Below are 23,352 nucleotides of genomic sequence, written 5' to 3' on the forward strand. Positions count from 1 at the left end.
CAAAAGCATAATATCTGGCCCTTTTGAACCCGACCCTGTTCGTGCTACCAGTAGTTACATCATGATCAATAACATCTGTTTCATCACCAATCAGGATAATAGCAGATGACCCTGTTGTCACTGTGACCGTGTCATTGGATCAATATATGTTTGTAAAATCAGGTTAAATACAATGAATGTGTATCAATCAGATCTGATTATTAATACCTCGGGATGGACCTTTACCATCACTATCTTAAACAGGGACAAAACTGACCTTCACCATCACTTTCTTGACGAGCAACTCAGTTCTGAAACCAGGGCTCCGTCTTACAAAGAGTTACGATTGATCCAAATTAATCGCAAGTCCTCCAATCAAGCACAATTTGGCAATCTCCCATCTATAATGTAAATACTTGCGATTGATATAAAGTGCAAATAAGTCGCTTTTAATATCGACTCATTCTAAGACGGGGCCAGGTCTATCAAGAGTCAGTGAAGGGGCTAAGCATTGCATGGATCCTGCTGAGTATCATCTTTTATTAAAGTCGGTCATGGTCTTTCGTAAACCAAGAAACAAAACATGAAAGCAGACCTGCCAACCTCTGGAGTTCAAAAACTGTATTCTTTAGTCCCAAAAGTTGTATTTTACTGACAAAAGTTGTATTCTTGAAAATAAACACGGATTGTTACTCGGATCAATGCCTCTTACAGTTTCTACCTTCAGGAAGAATTTTTTGTTGTTGATCATTCGTTGAATATGCATGATTTCGTCATGACTGGTGAGTTAGATGAACCAATGAACATCCCCAAATTGCTGATGCGAGATGCTTGTAGGATACTTTACAGGACAGAATGGACATTTTGCCATTGAAAATGGCGGACGCACACACAAAATATTAATTAAAAATAAATAAATAAAAAAAATAAAAAAATGTTTTTAAAAAGTTTTTTTTTTTTTTTTTTTTTTTTTTGAAAATCATATTTTATTGAGGAAAATCGTACTGTCGTATTTGCTTCTAAAAATCGTACTAAATACGACTTAATCGTACTGGTTGGCAGGTCTGTGAAAGGCAAGCAAGGGGGGGGGGCAGTAATATAGCTATAGGGGATAAACAGGGTGGCGGGATAGCTGCCATAAACTAAAGACGATACATGTGACACAACAGATATTCTACAACCTGTAGGACCACCCTACCCTCTATACACCCATCTTCAAACAGGGAGACTGCTGCATCCCCTCCTATTATCATCAGCATCCATCACAGCCATCTGCAGCATGATCATGAAACACATCATCGTTAGTCAATTGATGGACCGCAACAAGGACAACAACATCTTACACGATTGCCAACATGGCTTCCACCCCGGACGCTCCTGTGAGACACAACTAAAAACAACTGTTGATAAGCCAACATGATCAAGCGACCAAAACAAAAAGTTGATTCCTTGTTATCATATTTCTCTAAAGTGTTTGATAGAGACCCTCATGAACGACTATTGCAGAAATTAAACCACTGTGGTATTCGTGGTCACTTACTGGTGTGGATCCAGGCTTTCCTCCTCACTAGATCTCAAGAAGTGTTTGGTGGATGACCAGGTATCTGATTGATCTCATGTTTAATCAGGTGTTCCTCAGGGAACAGTACTTGGTCCACTCCTCTTCATCAATAATGTCCATGACATCCCTAATGGCATTTCCTTCAAGCTGAGACTGTTTGCAGATGATTGTCTCACCCTGATCTTCTTCACCAGTGGTCAGAAACCTGGCAGATGAAGTTCAAGACCGATATATACCACCTCCTTGGGTTCACACTCGAGCATAACAACCTGGAAGGAAACTACCATCTTGGAAATGTTCAACTCTCTGAACATAAATACCTAGGTTTCTTATTCACCAACACCCTATCCTGGCAAAGCCACATCATTAGGATAACATCAAAAGCAAATGATTGGTCTCATCAGCCGAAATCTCTGACGATCCTCCCAAAAGATACCCCAACAAGCTTACACCTCAATTGTTTGTCTCCGTGTTGAGTACTGCACTGCAGTTAAGCAGTTTGGAAACCATCCAGAAAGAAGGATGCAGCTAAAATTGAAGTTGTCCAAAGACGGGCAGTGTGATTTGTTCTTCAGAAATGTGTACTACTATGATTAAAGATTTCAAATGGGACACCTTGGAGAAACAAAGACATGCTGAATGGCTCATCCTACTGTACAGGATTCAACATGGCTTCAAAGCAATAAATCCAAATCAGTTTGTTACACCTACTGTGTGAATTTCAAGTTGATCTGATCACTGCCCATACTCAGCTAAATTACAACCCATTCTTTCCTTGGACAGTTGTGGCATGGCACATGCTCCCTCACAAAATCCTGGTTTCTTCAACACTAGAAACCTTCCAATGAACTCTGTTTAAGAACATTACATGTATATTATTATCAACATTATATGTGAATCATTCATGTATGTGTAGATTAGCAGGTACATGCAGTTTTCTCTATCAATTACTCATATATTAAAGGCATACTTTTCATTACACTTAGATAACATGTGTAATCTAAGTTCTAACCGAGTAAGATATGAAGCAGATAGTAACTGTAGTCATCAAAAACTCCTTCGAAGAATCACAAAGTACTTATATCTTTCCTTCAAGTATGATCTACCCAGGACCAATCTTCAAGAATATTACAAATTCAACAAATTTTCAAATGATAACTAATTTCAGTTTGAACTTTCACCCTTACAGTTCCACTTCAACTATGAGTACAGGTTCATTTAATTTAATGTGATTTTTTCCCCCTTTCTCTCAAGTACTATACTCAGGGGAAAAAATACATGGGGGCTTGGGGCGAATTAGCCCCCGAAATGCCCAAAAGAGCCCCCGAAAGACTTTAAAGAGCCCCCAAATTTTGCATAGGGTTCAATGCAAAACAAGTTAAAGAGTGTTATTTTCATGCAAGGAAGCTTGAAAAGTAGCCCCCGAAATTATTAAAGTAATTTTTTCCCTGACTATACTAGTACTCTTTGTCTTACCATCAGGCCTGGGATCTATACTTTGGGTGTTAGGGTTCCTCCAGCAACCCTAGATGTGATCTTTTAGAGGGTGCATAATTATAACCCATGTAATTTTTGTGTAAACCTTCAACTAATAAATTATCATCAACCCCCCCCCCCCTTAAAGAAAGAAACCAAAAGAAACTTTAATATCAGAGAAAATTAAGAAAAAGAGAAGATAGAAGAGGAAAAAGAAGAAGAAAGAAATAAAGAAAATGGTATAAAAAAACACAAGAGGTAGATAAAGGAAAAAGAATTGAAGACATGTTATCAATGTTATCTTGCTCCTTTCCCTTTTTCTTTTGTTTTCCTTTCAATATTTGTTTTTTTTTAATATTTATTTATTTATTTTGATTATTTGCATGTTCTTTCTTCCTTGGTTTCTTTTCCTTATTTCTTCCCATATTCTCATATTTCCCATCTTCTTTATTTCTCCAATTCATTTATTCTTTATTTTATTTCATTCCTTTTACTTTTTTTCTTCCTTCTTTCCTTCATTCCGTTTTTTTATTTTATTTTGTATCATCACTACTGCACATGAAGAAAGACAACGTCATCCATTGACACTAAACAGTTTAATATAGTCTAGATCTAGTCCAAGTTAATATCCTATAAGGATGCAAGAATTTCAACACTGCTAAATGACATTTTAGTCTAAAGTTTGGTGGCACTTTTGGTTGCACGATCATGCCACCAAACTTTTGACAGCAGAACCTATTGCCTATGGCCCACGTAGAACTTTGCGCATTGAGCGCTGTACCATGAGTTTACGTGCACCACTTGGCCAATCCGCTTGAGTGGCTTCAAATTTAAGTGAGAGAGGGCCTACTTAACTGAGATCTAAGCGCAACTAATTTTAAGTTCAATCAATGCCAATGTCATTCAATTACGTCACACCAAGGAAATGTTTACATGTCATGCTTTAAACATGTGACACACTTCACACATAACTAAAGCACACAAGGGACTGCACACACATCATGACATAAAATAGAAAAATCAAAGAACATTTCGGTAAAAAGTTTTAAGTCGTTTAACCAGTTAACGTACGCGTGTATGTACGGGGCCGGAGCCGCGGTGCCGGGCTAGCCCAACGAGCTCCAGCGCTCTACTGCAGCTAAGACCTGGCTCTGAGGCAGGCAGTGCAGTGGCCAGTGGCAGTGCTGCCAACTCCAACTTACAACAAATCTCTAAATAATCATGCAAAAAGAATTACCTGCATGGCAGGCTAGGTGATGGCTGTCAGTAACTTTCCGACCCCTGGCCTAGGAAGCTGTATATGTCAATGGCAATGATCTGCAGCATCAGAGATGAAATGTCTGATGAATGTCTGATCTTTAACTTTTTATCGATCTGTTGTTATACCGTACGTATATGTAGTCTAGTCTAGTCGACTGTATACACCGGTACTCGTATCGACCGTACAAACGCATGATGCAATGCATGATGTATCAGTCGTGAATGGATATTATTTTGTCCGCGCGCTATCGCACTAGATCGGCGATCGACATGGGCGACGATCAGAGGCGACGCGCCCCGGCCCTCCCCACTTTTTCAAGTATCCTACAAGTACCCCTTTACACAAAGGAAAGGTGCCCATTTTACTTTGACAATTCCCCTATCATGGGTAAAAGTGCCCCTTCCCCTTTTCACCTCTGATAAGTGCCCTTTTTATTTTGATCCATACCCCGGCCTTTTCCTTCGACAAGTTTCAATTTTACTTTGCAATATCCATTTTCTATCTCATAAGTGCCCTTTTTAATCTTTAGTAGCGCCCCTTTTCAGGTACGAGGAGTGCCCGTTTTCACTTTTAATAAGTGCCCCCTTCACCTCTGATAATCGCTCTACTCATAATCTGAGAGGTGCCCTTTTGCTTTGACAAGTGCCCCTTTTTCTTTGTAAGAAGTGCCCCTTCCCCCTTTTTTCTTCTCCTATGATTGTTATCATCTTCTTTGTCTAATAATACGTCAAAGCTTCCGCGCTATGCGCATGAGGGGCGGACTGAATTCAGACAAGGATTATGAGTCGAGAAAGGTACAAGAATCGTCTTCTTTCAAAGCTTCCGCGCTTCGATCGCTCCCCCCTCCCTGCACCCATAGCGCGCTCTTTAAGTGATTCGCACGCTTTGCGTGCTCACTACCGCCCCCCCCCCCCCTAAACTGAAATCCTGGCTACGTGCTTGGACTGGCGGACCTTTTAACCTCGGGCCAACATTGCAATAAATGCTGGCCCGGCGTCGGGAATGATTGGACCAACACTGAATGGGTTGGCGGACATTAACATCAGGCCAACGTACGTTTCAATTTAGTGATGTGGGCCCGACTTTATGAAGTGACATTGGGCTAGCGGACATTTTAACATCGGGCCAAAGACATAATTTGATGGTGGCCCGACGTTGGGAAATGATGTTAGTCCAACATTGGGCTAGCGGACATTTTAACATCGGGCCAAAGACAGAATTTGTTGTTGGCCCGACGTTGGAAAATGATGTTCGGCCAACAATGGGCTGGCGAACACTGATTTTTTAGCATCGGTCCAACGTCGGAAACTTGTAGTTGGCCCGGTGCCTCCATGTACATTGGCCCAACGTTGGCCAAAATAATGTCACGTTGCTAGCTGGGATTTTAATGACAGGCGTTTTTCAAATACCAGCGTTTTATTTCCTGAGCAGGGTAGATAACAACTACATTGAGAAACAGTCATTATTTCGAGGTCATGCACAAAATGTATGAAGGGGAAGGCTTGATTAAACCTCCAATGTGTTTGTTTGTTTTGCAGAAACCCATTAAACATAACAATGCAACAGAGCCATTTTCGCTAACAATATACATCATTGAAAGATGGAGAGAAAAAACGAACGAAAAAGGAAGGTGTAAGGAATCAAAAGAGGGGAAAGGAACAAAGACAAAAATTGATGACAGAGTTGGCTAAATCCATCAGTTGGCATTTCGCTATACAAATTACAAAGAATCTTGCATGAAAAGCATTTCTCATTGAAAACCGCAATTCTAGGTGAGCCCTGAAGGCCTGAATAAGCATCAATGAATTAGAATTTGATACCTTTTTTCACTTCTATTCATACTCATCATCCTTATCATGCACGCAATCTCGAACATAATACGACCCCTGATGCGGCTATTGCTTTTACCGTGTCTGTTTGTCGGTTTCATGCATTATGTTTTTATTTCATGTTTCCCTTTAATGATTTTCAGTTCTCAATGTGCAATCAAGCATTCAGTCTCGTCTTTTGTGATAATATTTTAGGAGAATAATAATGATAATGATTACAAAAATAGCAATTGTGTTCTCCCCCAAAGTTTTTTTTTTAAATTTTAATGGCAAAATTGCTGCATTCCGCACAATAATAGAAAACAAGTCTCAGTTTGGATGTTTGCCAAAAATTAACAGGCGGAAATGTGGTTTTAACAAAATCATTGATATTATTTCTTTATATATTTTGTTGGGGTGAAAATAAAAAAATTGGTTTTTGAACATTTTTATTTCGAATGATATTTTCTCAGAGTGCTTGCGGGAGCCGACTCTACATCCACCTCTGCATGGGTTTTTATAAAACACGCCTATGTTAAAAAAGATTTTAAAAATAATTAAAAAATAATTAAACAAAAAAGTTGTATATTGTACACCATTGTCTCCAAAGACAAATATAATAACCTGTTTCTCATGATAAGAGGGGAATCTTAATTGCTATAACCCAACGTTTTTCAACCTTTTTATAGTTAGCCACGGCACCCTTTTAAAAAATAAAGTTTTGCGTCACCCCAATGCCGAATTCATCACAGAATATTAATTTTGCATCACTCTGGCACCGTCAAGTGCCATGCACACACTGATATGGGCAGATTTGTTTGTAAATTTTGCAAGTGAGCGATATAAATTACTGTAGGTGGGCACTTCGCCGCCGAATGAACATGAATACAAACAAATTATAGTCGTTCTTGACCTCGATACACAAATATGAGAATAATAATTATATTTGCCTAGATTAATCCCGTTTCTAAGTGTTACGAGCGAGGTAAAAAAAAATTCAATTTCGGAATAAAAGATGTAGGCCTAATATAATCGGACACCAGTGAGCAGAGCAAGCGAGGAAGCAAGACATCTTATTATCAGAATTACGTACTCTAGCAATTACTGGTATTTTCTCTCAAAATTAATGTTATTCCAAATATTCTTTTTTAAATGTAACTAAATTTCTCTCGCGGCACCCTGGTAGAAAAACGCTGCTCTAATCGCTACACTATTCCCATGCAGGAATTTTAGCTGGCTCGTGTGAGTTTAAAATTACAACCCTCTCCCTACATTGGAAAGTCATGGATCTGTCCTTGCAGTAGCTTCTACCATTCTTTACACCAGCGGGCGAGGGATTTTTTTGTCATAACCGGAGGGTGGGGGCGGGGCGAGGGCGACATTTGGGAAAGCTTTGTAAGAGATGTTATGTTTTTCAGTATAAAAACTCGGAATGATAGCGACGAGGGTAAATTTGAATTTGAATTAATTGGTTTTTCAGCTATTATTATCATATTTTTCCCAAGATGGCCCACATGAATAGGCCTATCCTTTGATACACTATTTCTTTTACAGTACACAACGGGAACGTAATGATATAAATCTTACATGTTGAATTCATACCTAACATAATGTATAAAAGGGCTTTATAGGATAAAGCTTAAAGTTTGATTCTGGTCGCCAGCCCCCTTATATTTACACTGTATAAACAAAATATTACAAAAACCCCCTCTTTCCTTATTCTTTCTTTCTCTCTCTATCTTTCTTCCTCACTACCCTCTTCCCCTAATCAAGCCATTGCTTACAATAATAATGCATTTTAGATAATATACGGTGTTACAACCACATCGGTTCTATTTTGTAGTGTAAAGAGGAGGGTTAATGTCAGTTATGCGTATACATTTCCGTTATTTTCTACTTTTTTTTCATTTCTGATAACTCTATACTTAGAACTTTGAGTAACCGAAATGTTCTAATTATGTAACAAAATATGGGGTGCATGCTTCTCAGAAGCACTGCGTTCTACTGCATGCCTCCCACCCCCCCCCCCCGTTTTCAATCTAAACGATATAGGTAGATTGATACGTCACCAATTTCTTTACGTTGCGCACATAGTAAATATGTAACTTCATGCAGTCATGTCTTATTAGTTTTAAATGTGATTATTTAATTTCCATTTCTCAGCATTATGAGTGTCTTGAAATTGTTTTCCTTTCTGAAATGACACTACCGTCCCACTCCCAGCCTATTTTTGTTGTACCTGTAGGGATATTGAAAGTGCTTGTCCCCAAAAAAAGAAAGAGCTTCTGCTATGCTTCTATAACTATGCATAAATCCAACAAATGTCACCCATTGTTGCTAGGTCAGGAATGTTTTGTGAACCCATATGGCACAAAATGTTTCCAATTGTAATAGAGTGCATAAATATCGTACATTAATTCGTAAATTAAAAGGATATAAATAAGAGATGTATGCAGGACTGCACACCAACAGGAATAGAGTACCGAAGCTGTGACGTCATAAAAATCTATTCTTAGAATTTCTGAATTTTTGTCTTCATTTTCCGAAAAAGCATCAAAAATAATGTCCAAATGTCGAAAATGAATTGAATATGTTAAGTATTGGCTGAGATATGACCATCTGAATGAATGTATTTCCCATAGGAACTTAATATGCTCTGGCTCCTAATGCAACGGTTAGGAGCCAGAGCATATAACACTGAATTCCCATAGGCAATCTTTTTATTCAGATGGTCATATCTCAGCCAATACCTAACATATTCAATTGGTTTTCGACATTAATTGGACATTATTTTCGATGCTCTTTCGGAAAATTAAGAAAAAATTGAGGAATTCCAAAAAATTGATTTTTTGATGACGTCACACTTCACCACTCTATACACTTGTATTTCGATGTCATTGGCCCTTTAACATATGATTCCCCTCGGTTGATGATTCTTTTGTTCGGATTATTTGGTGGGGAGAGATAGAAGTGAACGGTCTCACGCTTATTAATTCTAGTCATATTCATTTACATTATGTTTTATTCATTCTAGTTCAAATGTTTTCTGACTGTTTTCAAGACAATATCTTTTTTTTTGTCGATCATTATAGTTCTACGTAGCTTGATATCTCATGGTAATTTTGAGAGAAAAGCAGTCCAAGAAACGATTTCTGAATTGTAGCGACAGTCGTTCGCCTTTGCTGATCTTTAATACTACTATGAAAAGCAGTATAAATTAATTTTGTCAAAGACTCATGATAAATTCGTTTAACAGTTGATTACCCTCGGTTGATTCCTTTGTTCGGATTACTTGATGGATGGGGAGAGATAGAGTGAACGGTTGAAACGGTCTCACGCTCAACGATGCTCATGTTTGTATTATTCATATTTGTTCATCGTCTCGATCTACAATTAGAATAAAGAACAGTTTTTATTGTTAGGCTTCCTGAAAGAAATTTCAATTGTTGTTAAGAAATTCTTGGTTGCACCCTGTAGATTATGGTGATGTGTTTGATCTTATTTTCAATAACAATATCAAACACGTACGTCGTCTGTGTGGGAGGTACATGACTCATTGATCTTTTGGCCGAATGTGGGTCAAATTTGTTCATATGTCATGATACTAGACCAGTTCATGGTTGGCACATGTCTCAAATAACCCCGAATATCATGCACAGATCTTCAAAACACGGAAGAGGTCCCACTTTTTACATTCTGATATAATCACTCCTATATATACAGCGATGGAGGTGCTATACATAAATTGTTTCCCCTCTTCTAAGCACACTTCCACCTGTGTATATCGTGGAGTGAACTGTTTTTGCCTAAATGAATAATGATTACATAACTTTCATGAGCATGTATCCAGTATTTTGTGTCTGTGTATTTCACAATTTGTTCTGCAATTACCTTTATCTGCTCATGCTCAGACTGCAACCGTGAGTTGGCTTATAATCTACTGGGTGCAAGCATGGACCTACTTGTGCAAGCCAATAAGTTAGTATTCGTATTTGTTCATCGTCTCGATCCACAATGCTTTTAATAAAAAACAGCTTATATTGTTAGGCTTCCTGAGAGAAATTTCAATCGTTGTTAAGAATTTTTGGGTTGCACCCTGTATTATGATGTGTTTGATCTTGTTTTCAATAACAATATCAAGTACAGGATAATAATCTACTGGGTGCAAGCCAAGACGTTCTTTAACAACTAGAAATATCGCATTGCCGCGCAATGCGAATGTATCCCCCGGCAGTAGCAGCGAGTTTTGTGTCGATCATCCTTATGTTCTAAGGAGGGACGAGGATCCCCTCTCCCCTCCAGACAAAAGGATGGCGCAGAGATCACCACTAGTGGCTCGGACTATTGTCAAGACAAGGACCAGCATCACCAAAACAACATTTGTGTAGATTAGAGCATAATGCATCTCTGTAGAAAATTTGAAAGAAATCTGTCAAGAAATGTGGCAGTTAGAGCGCACACTAGACACATCACCAAATACTAAAGATGTGTAGATTTGATCAAGAATACACCTCCATACAAAATTTGGGGAAAATCATTCAAGGAATGTGGCAGTACGTACGAGCACTCAAAAGGGACAAATGACCTTTGAACCTATAAAGGATGGAACAATTAGGGCAGCATCACCAAAAAGGAAAGATGTGTAGATTGTACTAACATCTCTATAAAAAATTTGAAAGAAATTCATTAAGAAATGGGGTCAGCAGAGAGTGCACTCATGCCATGCTGCAGAATATGGCACTTCGACCCTATAAAACACGGGACACTCTGGTAGCTGCACCATAAAAAACTATAGGTGCATAGATTTTACCAACATACTTCCATACTCAACAAGAAAACTGAATTTGAACCTGGGCCAGAAGCTGCCCCCCCCCCTCTCTCTCTGTCTCTCTTTTAATTGTCACTGCCCTTCTTTTCCCTCGCGTATTTCCGGCTGTTTGTGCCAGAGGACGCGTCATCGATAATTTTGTTCGATGTGCACCCAAATCCCATTCGTTTTGCACGCAGTGCTTGCTATCAGTGGCGTAATGAGCAAAAACGTTGGGGGGGGGGGGGGGGGGCTGGCAACAAAAAAATCCGTAGCACCCCACTCTAACATGCAGACCCCGCTGAACGTTTCGCAAAGTGGGGTCTAGGGGCAAAGCCCCGGCGGGGGTCAAGGGGCTCGGACTATTGTCAAGACAAGGACCAGCATCACCAAAACAACATTTGTGTAGATTAGAGCATAATGCATCTCTGTAGAAAATTTGAAAGAAATCTGTCAAGAAATGTGGCAGTTAGAGCGCACACTAGACACATCACCAAATACTAAAGATGTGTAGATTTGATCAAGAATACACCTCCATACAAAATTTGGGGAAAATCATTCAAAGAATGTGGCAGTACGTACGAGCACTCAAAAGGGACAAATGACCTTTGAACCTATAAAGGATGGAACAATTAGGGCAGCATCACCAAAAAGGAAAGATGTGTAGATTGTACTAACATCTCTATAAAAATTTGAAAGAAATTCATTAAGAAATGGGGTCAGCAGAGAGTGCACTCATGCCATGCTGCAGAATATGGCACTTCGACCCTATAAAACACGGGACACTCTGGTAGCAGCACCATAAAAAACTATAGGTGCATAGATTTTACCAACATACTTCCATACTCAACAAGAAAACTGAATTTGAACCTGGGCCAGAAGCTGCCCCCCCCCCCCCCTCTCTCTCTGTCTCTCTTTTAATTGTCACTGCCCTTCTTTTCCCTCGCGTATTTCCGGCTGTTTGTGCCAGAGGACGCGTCATCGATAATTTTGTTCGATGTGCACCCAAATCCCATTCGTTTTGCACGCAGTGCTTGCTATCAGTGGCGTAATGAGCAAAAACGTTGGGGGGGGGGGGGGGGGGGGGGCTGGCAACAAAAAAATCCGTAGCACCCCACTCTAACATGCAGACCCCGCTGAACGTTTCGCAAAGTGGGGTCTAGGGGCAAAGCCCCGGCGGGGGTCAAGGGGCGGAGCCCCCGAAGCTCAAGGGGCATGGGCATCAGTGGCGTATCCAGGAATTTCTTACCGGGGGGGGGGGGGGCACAAAATGGCATGGGGGTTAAATATATGCAAAACGATGAAGCGACAGAACGAGGCTTTAGCGGCAAGGGAGTGGAGCGACCAAGCGGGGGTGGGTCTGGGAGGGGGTTCTGGCCCCCTCCCAGAGTAAGAAGCATTTGCAATTTTAGAACCAAATTAGACGCATTTTCAGGCACTTCCTGGAGTAATATGATCTTTTGCAATTTGAGAACCACATTTGGCGCATTAATGTCCACCGGCACTTCCTGGAAAAAAACGAGGCCTTCTGATTGGTTAGAAGTTAGAGAAAAGTGATTTGCCACGTCTTGAGACGTGATGCCGCACAATGCACAAATACGGTGGTCCGGTACTTCATCAGTAGTACTTGCAAAAATTTTCTCCAGTGTATAAACTGTGTCGTTATCAGGGGCGTCGCTAGATCTTTGTCAGTGGGGGGGTGGGGAGGGTATAGAGGTCACCGATTACCGACAAACCGAGCAACCAATTACCGACAAATATATTAATGCCAATGTCCAAATGTCTACAAATTAAACCCTATAAACCCGGGGCCATGAACTAAGTTATTTTTCAGTCTCTTCCCCCCCCCCCCTCCAGCGCGGAAACTTTGACACTTTATTAAATTATTATAGAAAGAAGACGATCCGTTGTACAGTTCTCGACTCTTAATTCTTGTTTGGATTCAGTCCCCCCCCCCCCTCCCGCGCGAAGCGTGGCAGTTTCTACGTTTCAATAAATTATTACTCTTAATCCTTGTCTGAATTCATTTTCGCCCATCCCGCGGGAAGCGCGGAAGCTTTCAGGTTTCATCAAATTATTAGAGAAAGAAGACGATTCGTTGTTTCGTGTTCTTGTCTGATTTCAGTTCACCCCCTCCCGCGCGAAGCGCGTAAGCTTTGACACTTCATTATATTATCAGAGAAAGAAGACGATTCATTGTACCGGTTCCGACTCTTAATCCTTGTCTGAGTTCATTTTCGCCCATCTCGCGCGAAGAGCGGAAACTCTGACGTTTCATTAAACTTTTACTCTTAATCCTTGTCTGAATTCATATTCGCCCATCCCTTCATTAAATAATCGTGTTCTTGTCTGAATTCAGTTTCCCCCCTCTCCCGCGCAAAGCTCGGAAGCTTTGACACTTCATTAAATTATAAAGAAGGAAGACGATTCGTTGTACCGTTCTCGACTTTTAATCCTATAGTCTGAATTCAGTTGCCCCCCCCCCCCCCCACCCCCGCCGGAGCGCGGAAGCTTTGCCGTTTCATTAAATTATTAGAGAAAGAAGACGATTCGTTGTACCGTGCACTACTCTTAATCTTGTCTGAATTCAATTTCCCCACTGGGCCCCTCAACGGTACATGTGCAGTGTTACATGATGTAAGTATGGAACGCCCGGCAGTGCTTGTCACAGTTGCTTCTGTAAAGGAGTTTTTTTTTTTTTTTTTTTTTTTACTAGTGTTACTGTTAGTGGCCACGGCCCCTTAGTGACTATAAAAAACATATGCTCTTCCTGGCCATTTGGGAATGTGTCAGTTTGCAACAGAAATGGAGAAACGCGCATTTTGTTGAAAATCATGGGATATCACGAACATTTATACATCACTTGTATATGGAATTGAAAATAAGTCATGGTTCCATTTTATTTTTTATTTTTTATTTTTTATCTTATTTATTTATTTATTTATTATTATTATTATTATTATTTTTTTTTTGGGGGGGGGGGGGGCTGGCGCCCCCAAGCCCCCCCCCCCCCCCCACCAGTACGCCAGTGCTTGCTATAGCCATTTCCAGGTCCCTTCCTCTATCCTAATTTCTTTCAAACTCCGTAAACATAAGGCCCGAATTTACAAAGGAGGTTTGTCGGGAAACCTAGGTTTATGTGCGTCATAATAATGTGTAAATGCATGAACCCTGTAATCAATGACTAAATTTGCATAATCGATGAGTAATGGTAACGTTCGGGATATTACAAAATACATCATCCATCATAATGTCTTAATTGTATCTCATTAGTTTTTGATAGATATTATCAACAAAGTGCAGGGACATAATAGCATAGGGGGTAGGTCATTCACATTAGGAATTTCAGTTCGTCATCTAATTGAATATCCAAATGAGGGATGTTCAAAAAATTTAATGTGCATGTCCTATACGCGTTACATTTTGAAGATAATAATTATGTTTGAATTACTTACAGATGCGACATTAATTGAATTTGAGTGAAACTTTAAAAACGTTCTCTTACTTTGGGACATGCCAATTCCATAACAAAGAGGTTGGATCAGATTGATCTTATTAAAAAAAAAAAAAAACAGTTCCCTTTGGTAACGCATGTGCCAATTTGGTAACGTGTGGGACACTATACATTTATATTATTATAATATAATAGACATTTCCATATAAATGTGAAATTTGTTCCACTCTTCATGTGATGAACACAAATATAATCCTTAGCCTGCCTAGCTAGATAAGTATCATAAATGTAGATTAAACATTATGAGACTACAACCCACCCATTTCCGGGACCCCCCTCCCTCCAAAAAGAAGAATAGAAAAAAATGTGGTGTTAGCCCTGCTCAAAAATGGGGCTATAATACTTTAAAATGTTATCAGTGTAATTCGATACAAATGTTTAAAAGGAGACTCAAACATTTTTTTCTAAATAGTGACTAGGCTATTGCATTCCCCAATCAAATAAAATGTGTAGTGTAACTTTATGCAACTTCGATGTTTGTGTATCCTTTGATCGTTTTTTTTTATTTATGTATTTATCATTGTTTTGCGTTTAAAAATGATTTTTGTAGAACTGAATCAGTTATTGTTATTGTTTTGTTTTTCTTCCCATAAACTAATAATTCATAATAATTACTTTTACTGGGGGCCACACTCTGCAAGCTCTGTTTTTTTGTCGGCCCCCCTTCCCTTTCAATTTCATGTGTTTTTAATTGTATTGTGCAAATTGATCTATATAATATTGATATGTGAATATGTAAAAATGTAGGCCTACCGTCATTGTAAATACGAACAATTAAAAAAAGGAAATATAAATGAATTTAATTGAATCAGGGAGAAATATCAACCACAAACTGTGTACAAATTCATAATTGAATGATAAACAGACAAGTTAGTCGTTTTCGCTGTGGCAATCATTACCTGCCGATTGTAGCTGGTATGATTCCAATACTCTCCGGGAATTGAGGCTATAAATTATGTACGCCCTGCAATTTACAATCGCTTGGGGGTGAGTTTCATTACTTGTTTGTATTTCCCTGCCTTTCGTTCAGACAGAAAATTGTTCATCGATAAATATTTTATTGAAAGACCAAAACACTGAAAATAGATAAGCTTTTTAACTCCAATAGTGTACAAACACGTTTAAAATTAGTAAAATTCTGTCGAAAAATAATGCTTCGTTTTCATTAATTTAAGTATGTGCAAAAACACGTTATGAGTTCAATATTAACTTTATGTTTCTCTTTTTTGTCTTATATCATATTATTAAATTGATATCAAGAATATTTTCAGTAATTCATTAATTAAAATATCAATTTATTGGTGCCAGTAACTTTCTTTTTCAATTGCTTCCATTAATTTTGTAATTAATTTTCTTTGTAATTATTGTTATCGTTTTGTTTTTTAATTATCATAATTATTATTATTGATACTTGATACTTGATGAGGTAATCCCTGAAGCAGCTTTTCCAAGCTATACTGGGATGGGATGTGTTGTAACAGCAGGTGAAGGTGCAGACAACAAAAGGGTGTACAATTGCTTTGTACAGTAAAATAGTGACTTGCAAGTAAAAATAAAAATTTAGCTATTAGATATTATTATTATGATTGAGATTAGCAACATGATTGCACATATATTATAATTAGTTTATTATGCGAATTAGGCTAATTATACTACATCTACATGGAATGTTTTCTCATTAATTAATGATTAGTCATTCAAAAGTGATTTACAATGTTGCATTGCATAATTTTTAGGCTTTATATAGAAAAACAATGACAATGAAGTCCATATATCGTACATAATTAGCTCATTATGCTATTTAAGACAATTTCTGTCCTCAATGAATTCCTCGTCATGGAAAATCCCTGAAAAGTCACATTATCCATGTTTTCAGGCTTTTTAGCAACATTAATACATGTCCAGTACATACTGCACATATATGCCAATTAGATGATTATGATAATTAGGCTATAAATTATACTACATCTACATGGAATATTTTTTCATGAATTAATGATAAGTCTTTCAAAAGTGATTTACAATGTCGCATTGCACCATTTTTAGGCTTTATATAGATAAACAATGACAATGAAGTCCATACATTGTACATATGCTAATTATGCTATTTAAGACAATTGCATTACTTGGAATCAAAAACTGGTTTCATAAATGAATTCCCCGTCATAGAAAACCCTTGAAAAGTCGTATTATCCACGTTTTCAGGCTTCCTGGATTGAGATTAGATTCCATGATTATGCTAATATAGCTATTAAAAAAGTTGCCCAAGGTTGTCAAGCTGGCAACCAAGCTCAATTTACTTCAATACCCATCTAGAACACAAATCAACAAAAAAACAACTTGTACTTATCAACTTTTCCAGGTCTGAAAAACTTCTACTGGACGAAGTACGATAACAACAACAACAACAACAACAATTTCGCAGGCCTTGGTGATGACGTCATACTCATAGCTACTGCAAATAGCGATTTATGCCTCAGCAGTTATCGAGTAAATCTACTTTATTTTCTGTCTTTTTGCATAGTTCATGATGACTTAGGCTGAATTCACGCTTCTTCATGACTTAGTGAGTTGTTTCGTATATTTTCAATGTTTTTATATTGCCCATATACTTGTATTACTAGATCTAGGCTAAATTTCTTCAAAATATGCAATGATATTCACAGAACGGTCCCATATGTTGGAAATTGTGTAACTTCGTCTTCGGGACAGCTTTAGGCGGCAGCGCCAAGATTGCCTCGGCCCTCGGCGGGTAGCACTGTTAGAAATAGAAGGCTAGAAGCATTAGTAGTGTACTGTTCACCACACAAAAATAATTATTAGAAGAGGATATGAAATATGACAGAAAATGTGTAGGTCTAGATCTACGACTCTACGTACATTTTCAAACATGAAGTTGATGAACAATGTTAAAATCAGCTGATTGTGCTGTGTTCGTGCAATAAACGTAAGATTTTGATGATTTTTAGTGTACTCATTTCATCATATAGTCTAATGATAGAGGCATAGAATAGCCAGCACGAAGAACTTTGTGCATCTAGCGCTGTACAACAAGTTTACGCGCTCTCATCGGCCAGTCCGCTCGAGTGGCTTCGAATTTAAGTGCGAGAGGAACTACTTAGTACTTACGCGCACTTTAAGTTCAATGGCAAAGTCAATATGTAATATTACGTTACACCACAGAGATTTTGACACGTCCAGCTTTAAGCAGGTGACGCACTTCACACAAAGGTGACACACACACAGCATTGCAAACACATAAAATAGAAAAATCAACCAACATTTCAAAATAAATTTCCAGTTTGTACCTTAAATATGAATTATGACGAAAATGAGAATTGTTCAAACTTAAAAAAATAGTTAAGTGAAACTTAAACTTAAGTGAAACTTAAACTTAGTGAAATACAGAAGGGCCCATGTCGGCCAGGGTAGGCGCCAACTTATGAAAATGATGCTGAGATCGGATGAGCGATCTGCGCATGCGCTAAATGTAAGCTAAATCTCTTTGTGGCCAGTGCACGCTACGATCTCGGTGAGGCCTTTTCACTTCGTGCATAAGTGCAGCAGGCCCTGCAACCAGCAGCATGAGCAGTGCCCATTATTACGCGCTTACGTTAGCTATGTGATGAGCTGTCGCTACAAACAATATTTTCGCGGGCCCCCCTGCCGAGCAGCCGATCATCCAAATGTAGCCATCATAAGCCACACTTTGTGTGCTGAAAGTGATATGAGGTCGTGTGTGGGGAGGACAAAACTTTCTTTCAAAAGTTGAGAAATCATTTCAAATGAAGCATATATAATATGACAAAGTTCAAGAAAAAACGCGCGTAAATATTGACTTAATGAAGTGAAAAATCAATGAAATTTCAACTTTCTAGCAGTAGATCGATAGCAACTAAAATCGCAGTCGCAAGAAGCTGCAAGTACTGTATGTGTGAAATACGTACGAACGTAAGTTTGCCGATTGACCGCATTACTTTTTTGTTATACACGATATCAATCCACCTTTGTCAAAACCAATGCAGCCAGCTCACAGCCAAAAATTGAGCACACCTTACGAACGTAAACCACTAGCATTAGTATACGTGTCTAGATTTTTTTTAAAACTCACCAGAATTCAATCAGATTCAGCACTTTAGGATTTTAGTGACAATTGATGACACCTAAATTAAATTGGAAACTGAAGAGCTGCTTTGTATTTGTAATTGTATTCATTGTCATTGTGTGCATTTTTGGATAGCCTCACACGCTGAATCTCTGTGTAAACTACATGTAGATGTACACAAATTTGGTTGTAAAGACACTTGATCCATACCTTACTGTGTCGCGCATATATATGTATCCCAACATTTCCGCAGACGCAAAACGGACCGTAGGGACCGAGGGTTTTGGGCGGTCAATTTTTTTTGGTCGATCATTAGCTGAAAACTAGATGATTCTCAACAGAGGAATACTAGCGGTTTCTTCAGTTTTTCTACATGATTTCTAAAGAGCTGCAAATTGGCTGGAAATATTAGAATTGATTTATTACTGTCTTAAATTATTATATTCATGGGACTAAAAACTCAAGATATGGTGAAGACACTGAGACAGTAATGTTACTGTTTGCCAGGAAAAGATCGCTGATTTAATTTTCACAGAATGTTTCCTAACATCAATAAGTTTAATTATTTGTGTTCTATTTATATTTAGGTTACAATAAGTGTAAAGGAAGTGCTGATTTTGTGTGAAACAGTGATGGAATAAAATGGATGAAACTTCCATTGGGAGTCTATTCCATAACACAAAAAGTATGGGCGACCAGTAGTTAATATGCATAAAAAAACAGCATTTTTTGTGGTGGTTTACTACATCATATCTGCATGAGTCTTAAACATGTACAACGTTATCTATGATAAACTTCTACACAGTGGCATTGTATCATAGAACTTGAATTTTGCTTTGTCTCTTTTCTTTATAAGCATTTGTCAACATAGAACCACATTATTATCATTCTTGCAGGACATGAGGTAATCGGCACACACTTATTGAAAAGGAAAATCGTTCTGGAGAAGTACTTTAGATTAGATTCACCATGTCTCATCAGTGTGTGCTGCCCTCCTTGACGGCGATGTTCCAGTTTGGAATGCCGAGCATGGACAACCTGGAGATGGTCATTACAGATATTGATGAACAACTCAAGCACAATGATAAAAAGTAAGATAGTCATATAAAAGATAAGGAGAGAAAGAAAGAGAGAGGGAGGGAGGGAGGGAGGGAGGGAGGGAGGGAGGGAGGGAGGGAGGGAGGGGGGAGAGAGAGAAAGAGAGAGAGAGAGAGAGAGAGAGAGAGAGAGAGGGAGGGAGGGAGAGAGAGAGAGAGAGAGAGATGATAAAATTTCACGTCAAATTATGTTCTAGATGCTGCTTTAAAGTATCGGCTTGCATGGTGATGTAGATATACAGTAGGCTGGGGGGGGGGGGGGGGGGGGGTCCTGAAATGGACTGTTGGTAATCTTTCTTTCTTTAGTGTGTGTGTACATGTAGTCCTAAAAAGGACTGGTGCTCACATGGCGCAACCGTAAGCCTACTGTATAAATTATGTTCTTTAATTAAATTAGGGTTTCATTTATGCTGATATTTTTATACGAATCTTTGAAATTCATTTCTTTCTCTATGTAGGATTGAGGAGACTCTGCAGAAGTTGGTGCAAGCAACAAACAGCCTTTCACTGGACAATAATTATACCAACATAAAGGATGCTATGGACAGCTTGATTCAGACCCCAGTTCTAGAGGAGTGTGCCTGTCTCACACCGGATACAGAGGATGTTAACAAGCTTCTGAAAGCAATTGTGAGTACTGTATGTCATGTTCACTGGAGATTTGAGGAAACAGGTTGGGTCCAGTCAGTTAAGCATCCTCTTGACAAAGAGAGAGAGCCACCTCTACGGAGTGGAATGGGGGGGGGGGGGGGGGGGGAGGGATGAATTAAACATTTCCATGGGCCAGTAATCGCCTTGTATAAGGTTTCATCATCCTGAATCGGAATTGTTGGTCTTTAAAAACATAACAGCAGATCCTTCAAAGTCTATATTTATGTCATGATGGACTGTAGGTATATTGCAGGTTAGACAGATGTTTGCAACTACAAAACCTGTACACCTAAATTTAGTGTGATTGAATAATTTAGAGTCGTTTGTCTTTTCCACATGTGAGAAGTACATGTGAATTAATACGTGGACGATCATTTACAGTTACTCACCAAAGTTCATGCCATGCCCTGTATGATTATCTTTACAGCTGCAGCATGCTGTCAACCATCCCAACTCTGAATCGGTCATCTTTGAGCAGCTGCTCGGCTTAGCATCGCATGAAGGCCTTGGTCTCCCCATCCGTGCACCCAAACCTAGCTATGTAGCTGCTTCAGCCGTCTCCATCAACACCATCGGCGACTCACTTGAACAGGTACGTGTCAGCCATCTTTTCAGAGCCAGAAGGGTGCCAGCCGCATGTTTAAGTAGATGGGTTAACTCCCTTCTGGCTCCAAACAGGAGATGTCAACTTATCCCTACGGGTCAGTGGACATGCGTTCAAGAGCTGTACAGGTTTTGTAGATGAGCTGTTTGACTGGGGATGCAAAGCCTTGTGTTCAAGCCCCAGCATGGCACTTATTTTCTTAGCCAGGCATTTTTATCTTTTTTGATTCTCTCTACCCAGGTGTTAAATGGTAGGATGCAATTTGCTTTGTGGCTGGATTTATCACATGTGCAGATGTAAAAACGGCTACCGGGCTGGAATGCTCCAAGTGGAATGGCAAACGTGCACTAGAATCGTAGAATTGTAACTGAATTGAAAGAATGGGGTGATAATTCACTAGACCATTTTGATCAGTTATAATTGTTGAAATTAAATCAGTTCTTGTTATTGTTACAATTATTCTTTATTTTTCTCTACCAGGAGAATGACTCGTTGTGGGAGGAGATCCGCTCGCGTCTGAAGCGTTACTTCCTAGACAGACTGCATGCCATCAAGGTATCGGAGCCGGGTGAATGGATAGGACCGCTCTCTAAGGCCAAGCAGGTCCAGCGTATTGAATGTCTACAGAGTCTGTGTATTCTCTATCCTATCAAGGAGGTGTGGAGCAGCTACCATGTCTTAGCATCAGATAAGGTAATGTACTGGGGGGTGTTTCACAAAACTTGTCATCAGTGACAATCGACAGTTGTTGTTATAAGCTACTGAAATCCTTGCTTCTGATTGGTTATCAACAGATTTGTCACTGATATCTGTCATTTGTCATTGAAAAAAGGCTTTGTGAAATGGCTCCCAGATGTTTCATCCTAGTTTTCTCGTCAACAGCTATTCCTCGCTTTGCCTATGTTGTTTGCATCCGTGGGTACACTCTTTAATCATAGCTGCATGTCTGTCATATTTGACCTTCATCATAATTGACTTGTGAAGCATTGAGATATTTTAAGTTTGTCATATCAGGGATTGCTGAATGTTAGGCTAGGTATTTTGATAGATACGCATTCTTTCCATGATATGTATTACACAGAAATAGTCTTACCGCTACCCTCAACATCAGGAAATTGGGATTTTGTTTTCATGTGTAAGGGGCAACATGAATTTATTCTACTGTATTCTTTTATTTACTCATTTTTCTTTGATGCGCTAGTGCCCTTTGGTAAGGCATTAATCCTCATTTAATCAGGTCTTTCGGAGAGAATCTAAAGCCGCCGGGCCTCTGGTTGCGTATTATAAAGCATTTATGCTTTCTTAGAAGTCCGGTAAAATAACCACCACTACACATTGTACATCTTTGTGCCCATCTGCTGTATATAGGCGGCGACATTCTTGAGAGAGAATTTGTGTACTTCCAACATCGATGCAGCCGAGCCGAGACAGCCTGCGACGTTGGCGTCCATCGCGGACAAACTCCAGAGACTGACCCCTCATTTCCACGCCATGCTGGAGGATGAGTGCGCCCTCTATCTTGCGGATGTCTTCGAGGGGGAGGTGAACTTCCTGCAGGCTGTCCAGGAGATCTACCTCTCGCAGCTCCAGGAGGAGATAGCTTCCATGATGGAGGAAGCCTGCGAAGGCATCGGGGGCAGGGGAGGACCCAAAGGAACATCTTCCTCCAACGGCAGTGCCACGAAGAGCATTGGGGCCAGTGATTGGCTGAATGGAGGCCATGAGCATCATGGGAAAGAGCAGGCCAAGAAGAAGTCTCTCGTGGAAGGTAGGACCACATCTATATTATTTAAAAATCTGAACTAACTAGTATTTTAATTTGGATTCTTTTAGATGGCAAGAGGCCATATCATATTAGAGCATTAAGACTATTACTCCAGCTAGTAATTTATTTAAATTCTTTTATGAACATTAAAGAAGGAATGATCAACAAATAACTAATATGATTATAATTTTTAGAAGTGCTGCTTCAATATGGATGGACGCTCTAAACAAGTCTAACCAGTTTTGCAGATAATGAACGATTTAATTTATACTAATGTGCATATCAAGTGTCTAATCAACAATTTTTTCCTCTATTAGATTCTGTACTGATGAGCCGTGATGACATCAAGCATTACATGACCATCGTGACCTTGCTACACGACTTGAATCAATGTCTCTGTCAGCTATCCCAGCATGCAACATGGGAAGGAGCCCCTCTCTTCAAACCACCGACCCATGGCAAGGGCACCATCAGAGGTCAGTGACCTTTCAACATTCCTCTTTCCAACATTCAACCCCAAGGAGATGAATCTGAAAATGTCATGAAAATCTGACACCATATTTTCAGACTGGATAAGTCAATAGAAAAGGAAAATTCCCCAAATTGTTTTTAAAAAGCCATTGGAAATCAAGACCAATCATGGAAATATATATAGGAGTATTGTAATGAAGAAACACAAACAACGTAAAATTTCTGGGCCCTGTTTCATACAACTTGGTGTCAA

General features: G+C 39.2%; 2 protein-coding genes across 2 annotated transcripts in view; one reads left to right on the top strand and one right to left on the bottom strand.

The window, feature by feature from the left end:
• The window catches only part of LOC757107, a 75,092-nt gene extending 70,674 nt beyond the window's left edge, over window positions 1-4,418 (bottom strand). Inside the window, exon 1 of the mRNA XM_011685084.2 lies at window positions 4,254-4,418. The gene's annotated coding sequence lies outside the window, so the exon portion shown is untranslated. The remainder of the gene's footprint in view (window positions 1-4,253) is intronic.
• A 12,427-nt stretch (window positions 4,419-16,845) lies between these two features.
• LOC100890552 (uncharacterized protein KIAA0825) overlaps window positions 16,846-23,352 on the top strand; it is a 36,021-nt gene continuing 29,514 nt past the window's right edge. The window contains exons 1-7 of the mRNA XM_011674101.2: window positions 16,846-16,972; window positions 19,408-19,602; window positions 20,067-20,238; window positions 20,687-20,851; window positions 21,344-21,556; window positions 22,232-22,631; window positions 22,946-23,104. Coding sequence (XP_011672403.1) covers window positions 19,481-19,602; window positions 20,067-20,238; window positions 20,687-20,851; window positions 21,344-21,556; window positions 22,232-22,631; window positions 22,946-23,104 — 1,231 coding nt within the window. The 5' untranslated portion in view covers window positions 16,846-16,972; window positions 19,408-19,480. The remainder of the gene's footprint in view (window positions 16,973-19,407; window positions 19,603-20,066; window positions 20,239-20,686; window positions 20,852-21,343; window positions 21,557-22,231; window positions 22,632-22,945; window positions 23,105-23,352) is intronic.

Source organism: Strongylocentrotus purpuratus, unplaced genomic scaffold (genome assembly GCF_000002235.5).
Source record: "Strongylocentrotus purpuratus isolate Spur 01 unplaced genomic scaffold, Spur_5.0 spur5_scaffold_9, whole genome shotgun sequence".
Taxonomy (NCBI): domain Eukaryota; kingdom Metazoa; phylum Echinodermata; class Echinoidea; order Camarodonta; family Strongylocentrotidae; genus Strongylocentrotus; species Strongylocentrotus purpuratus.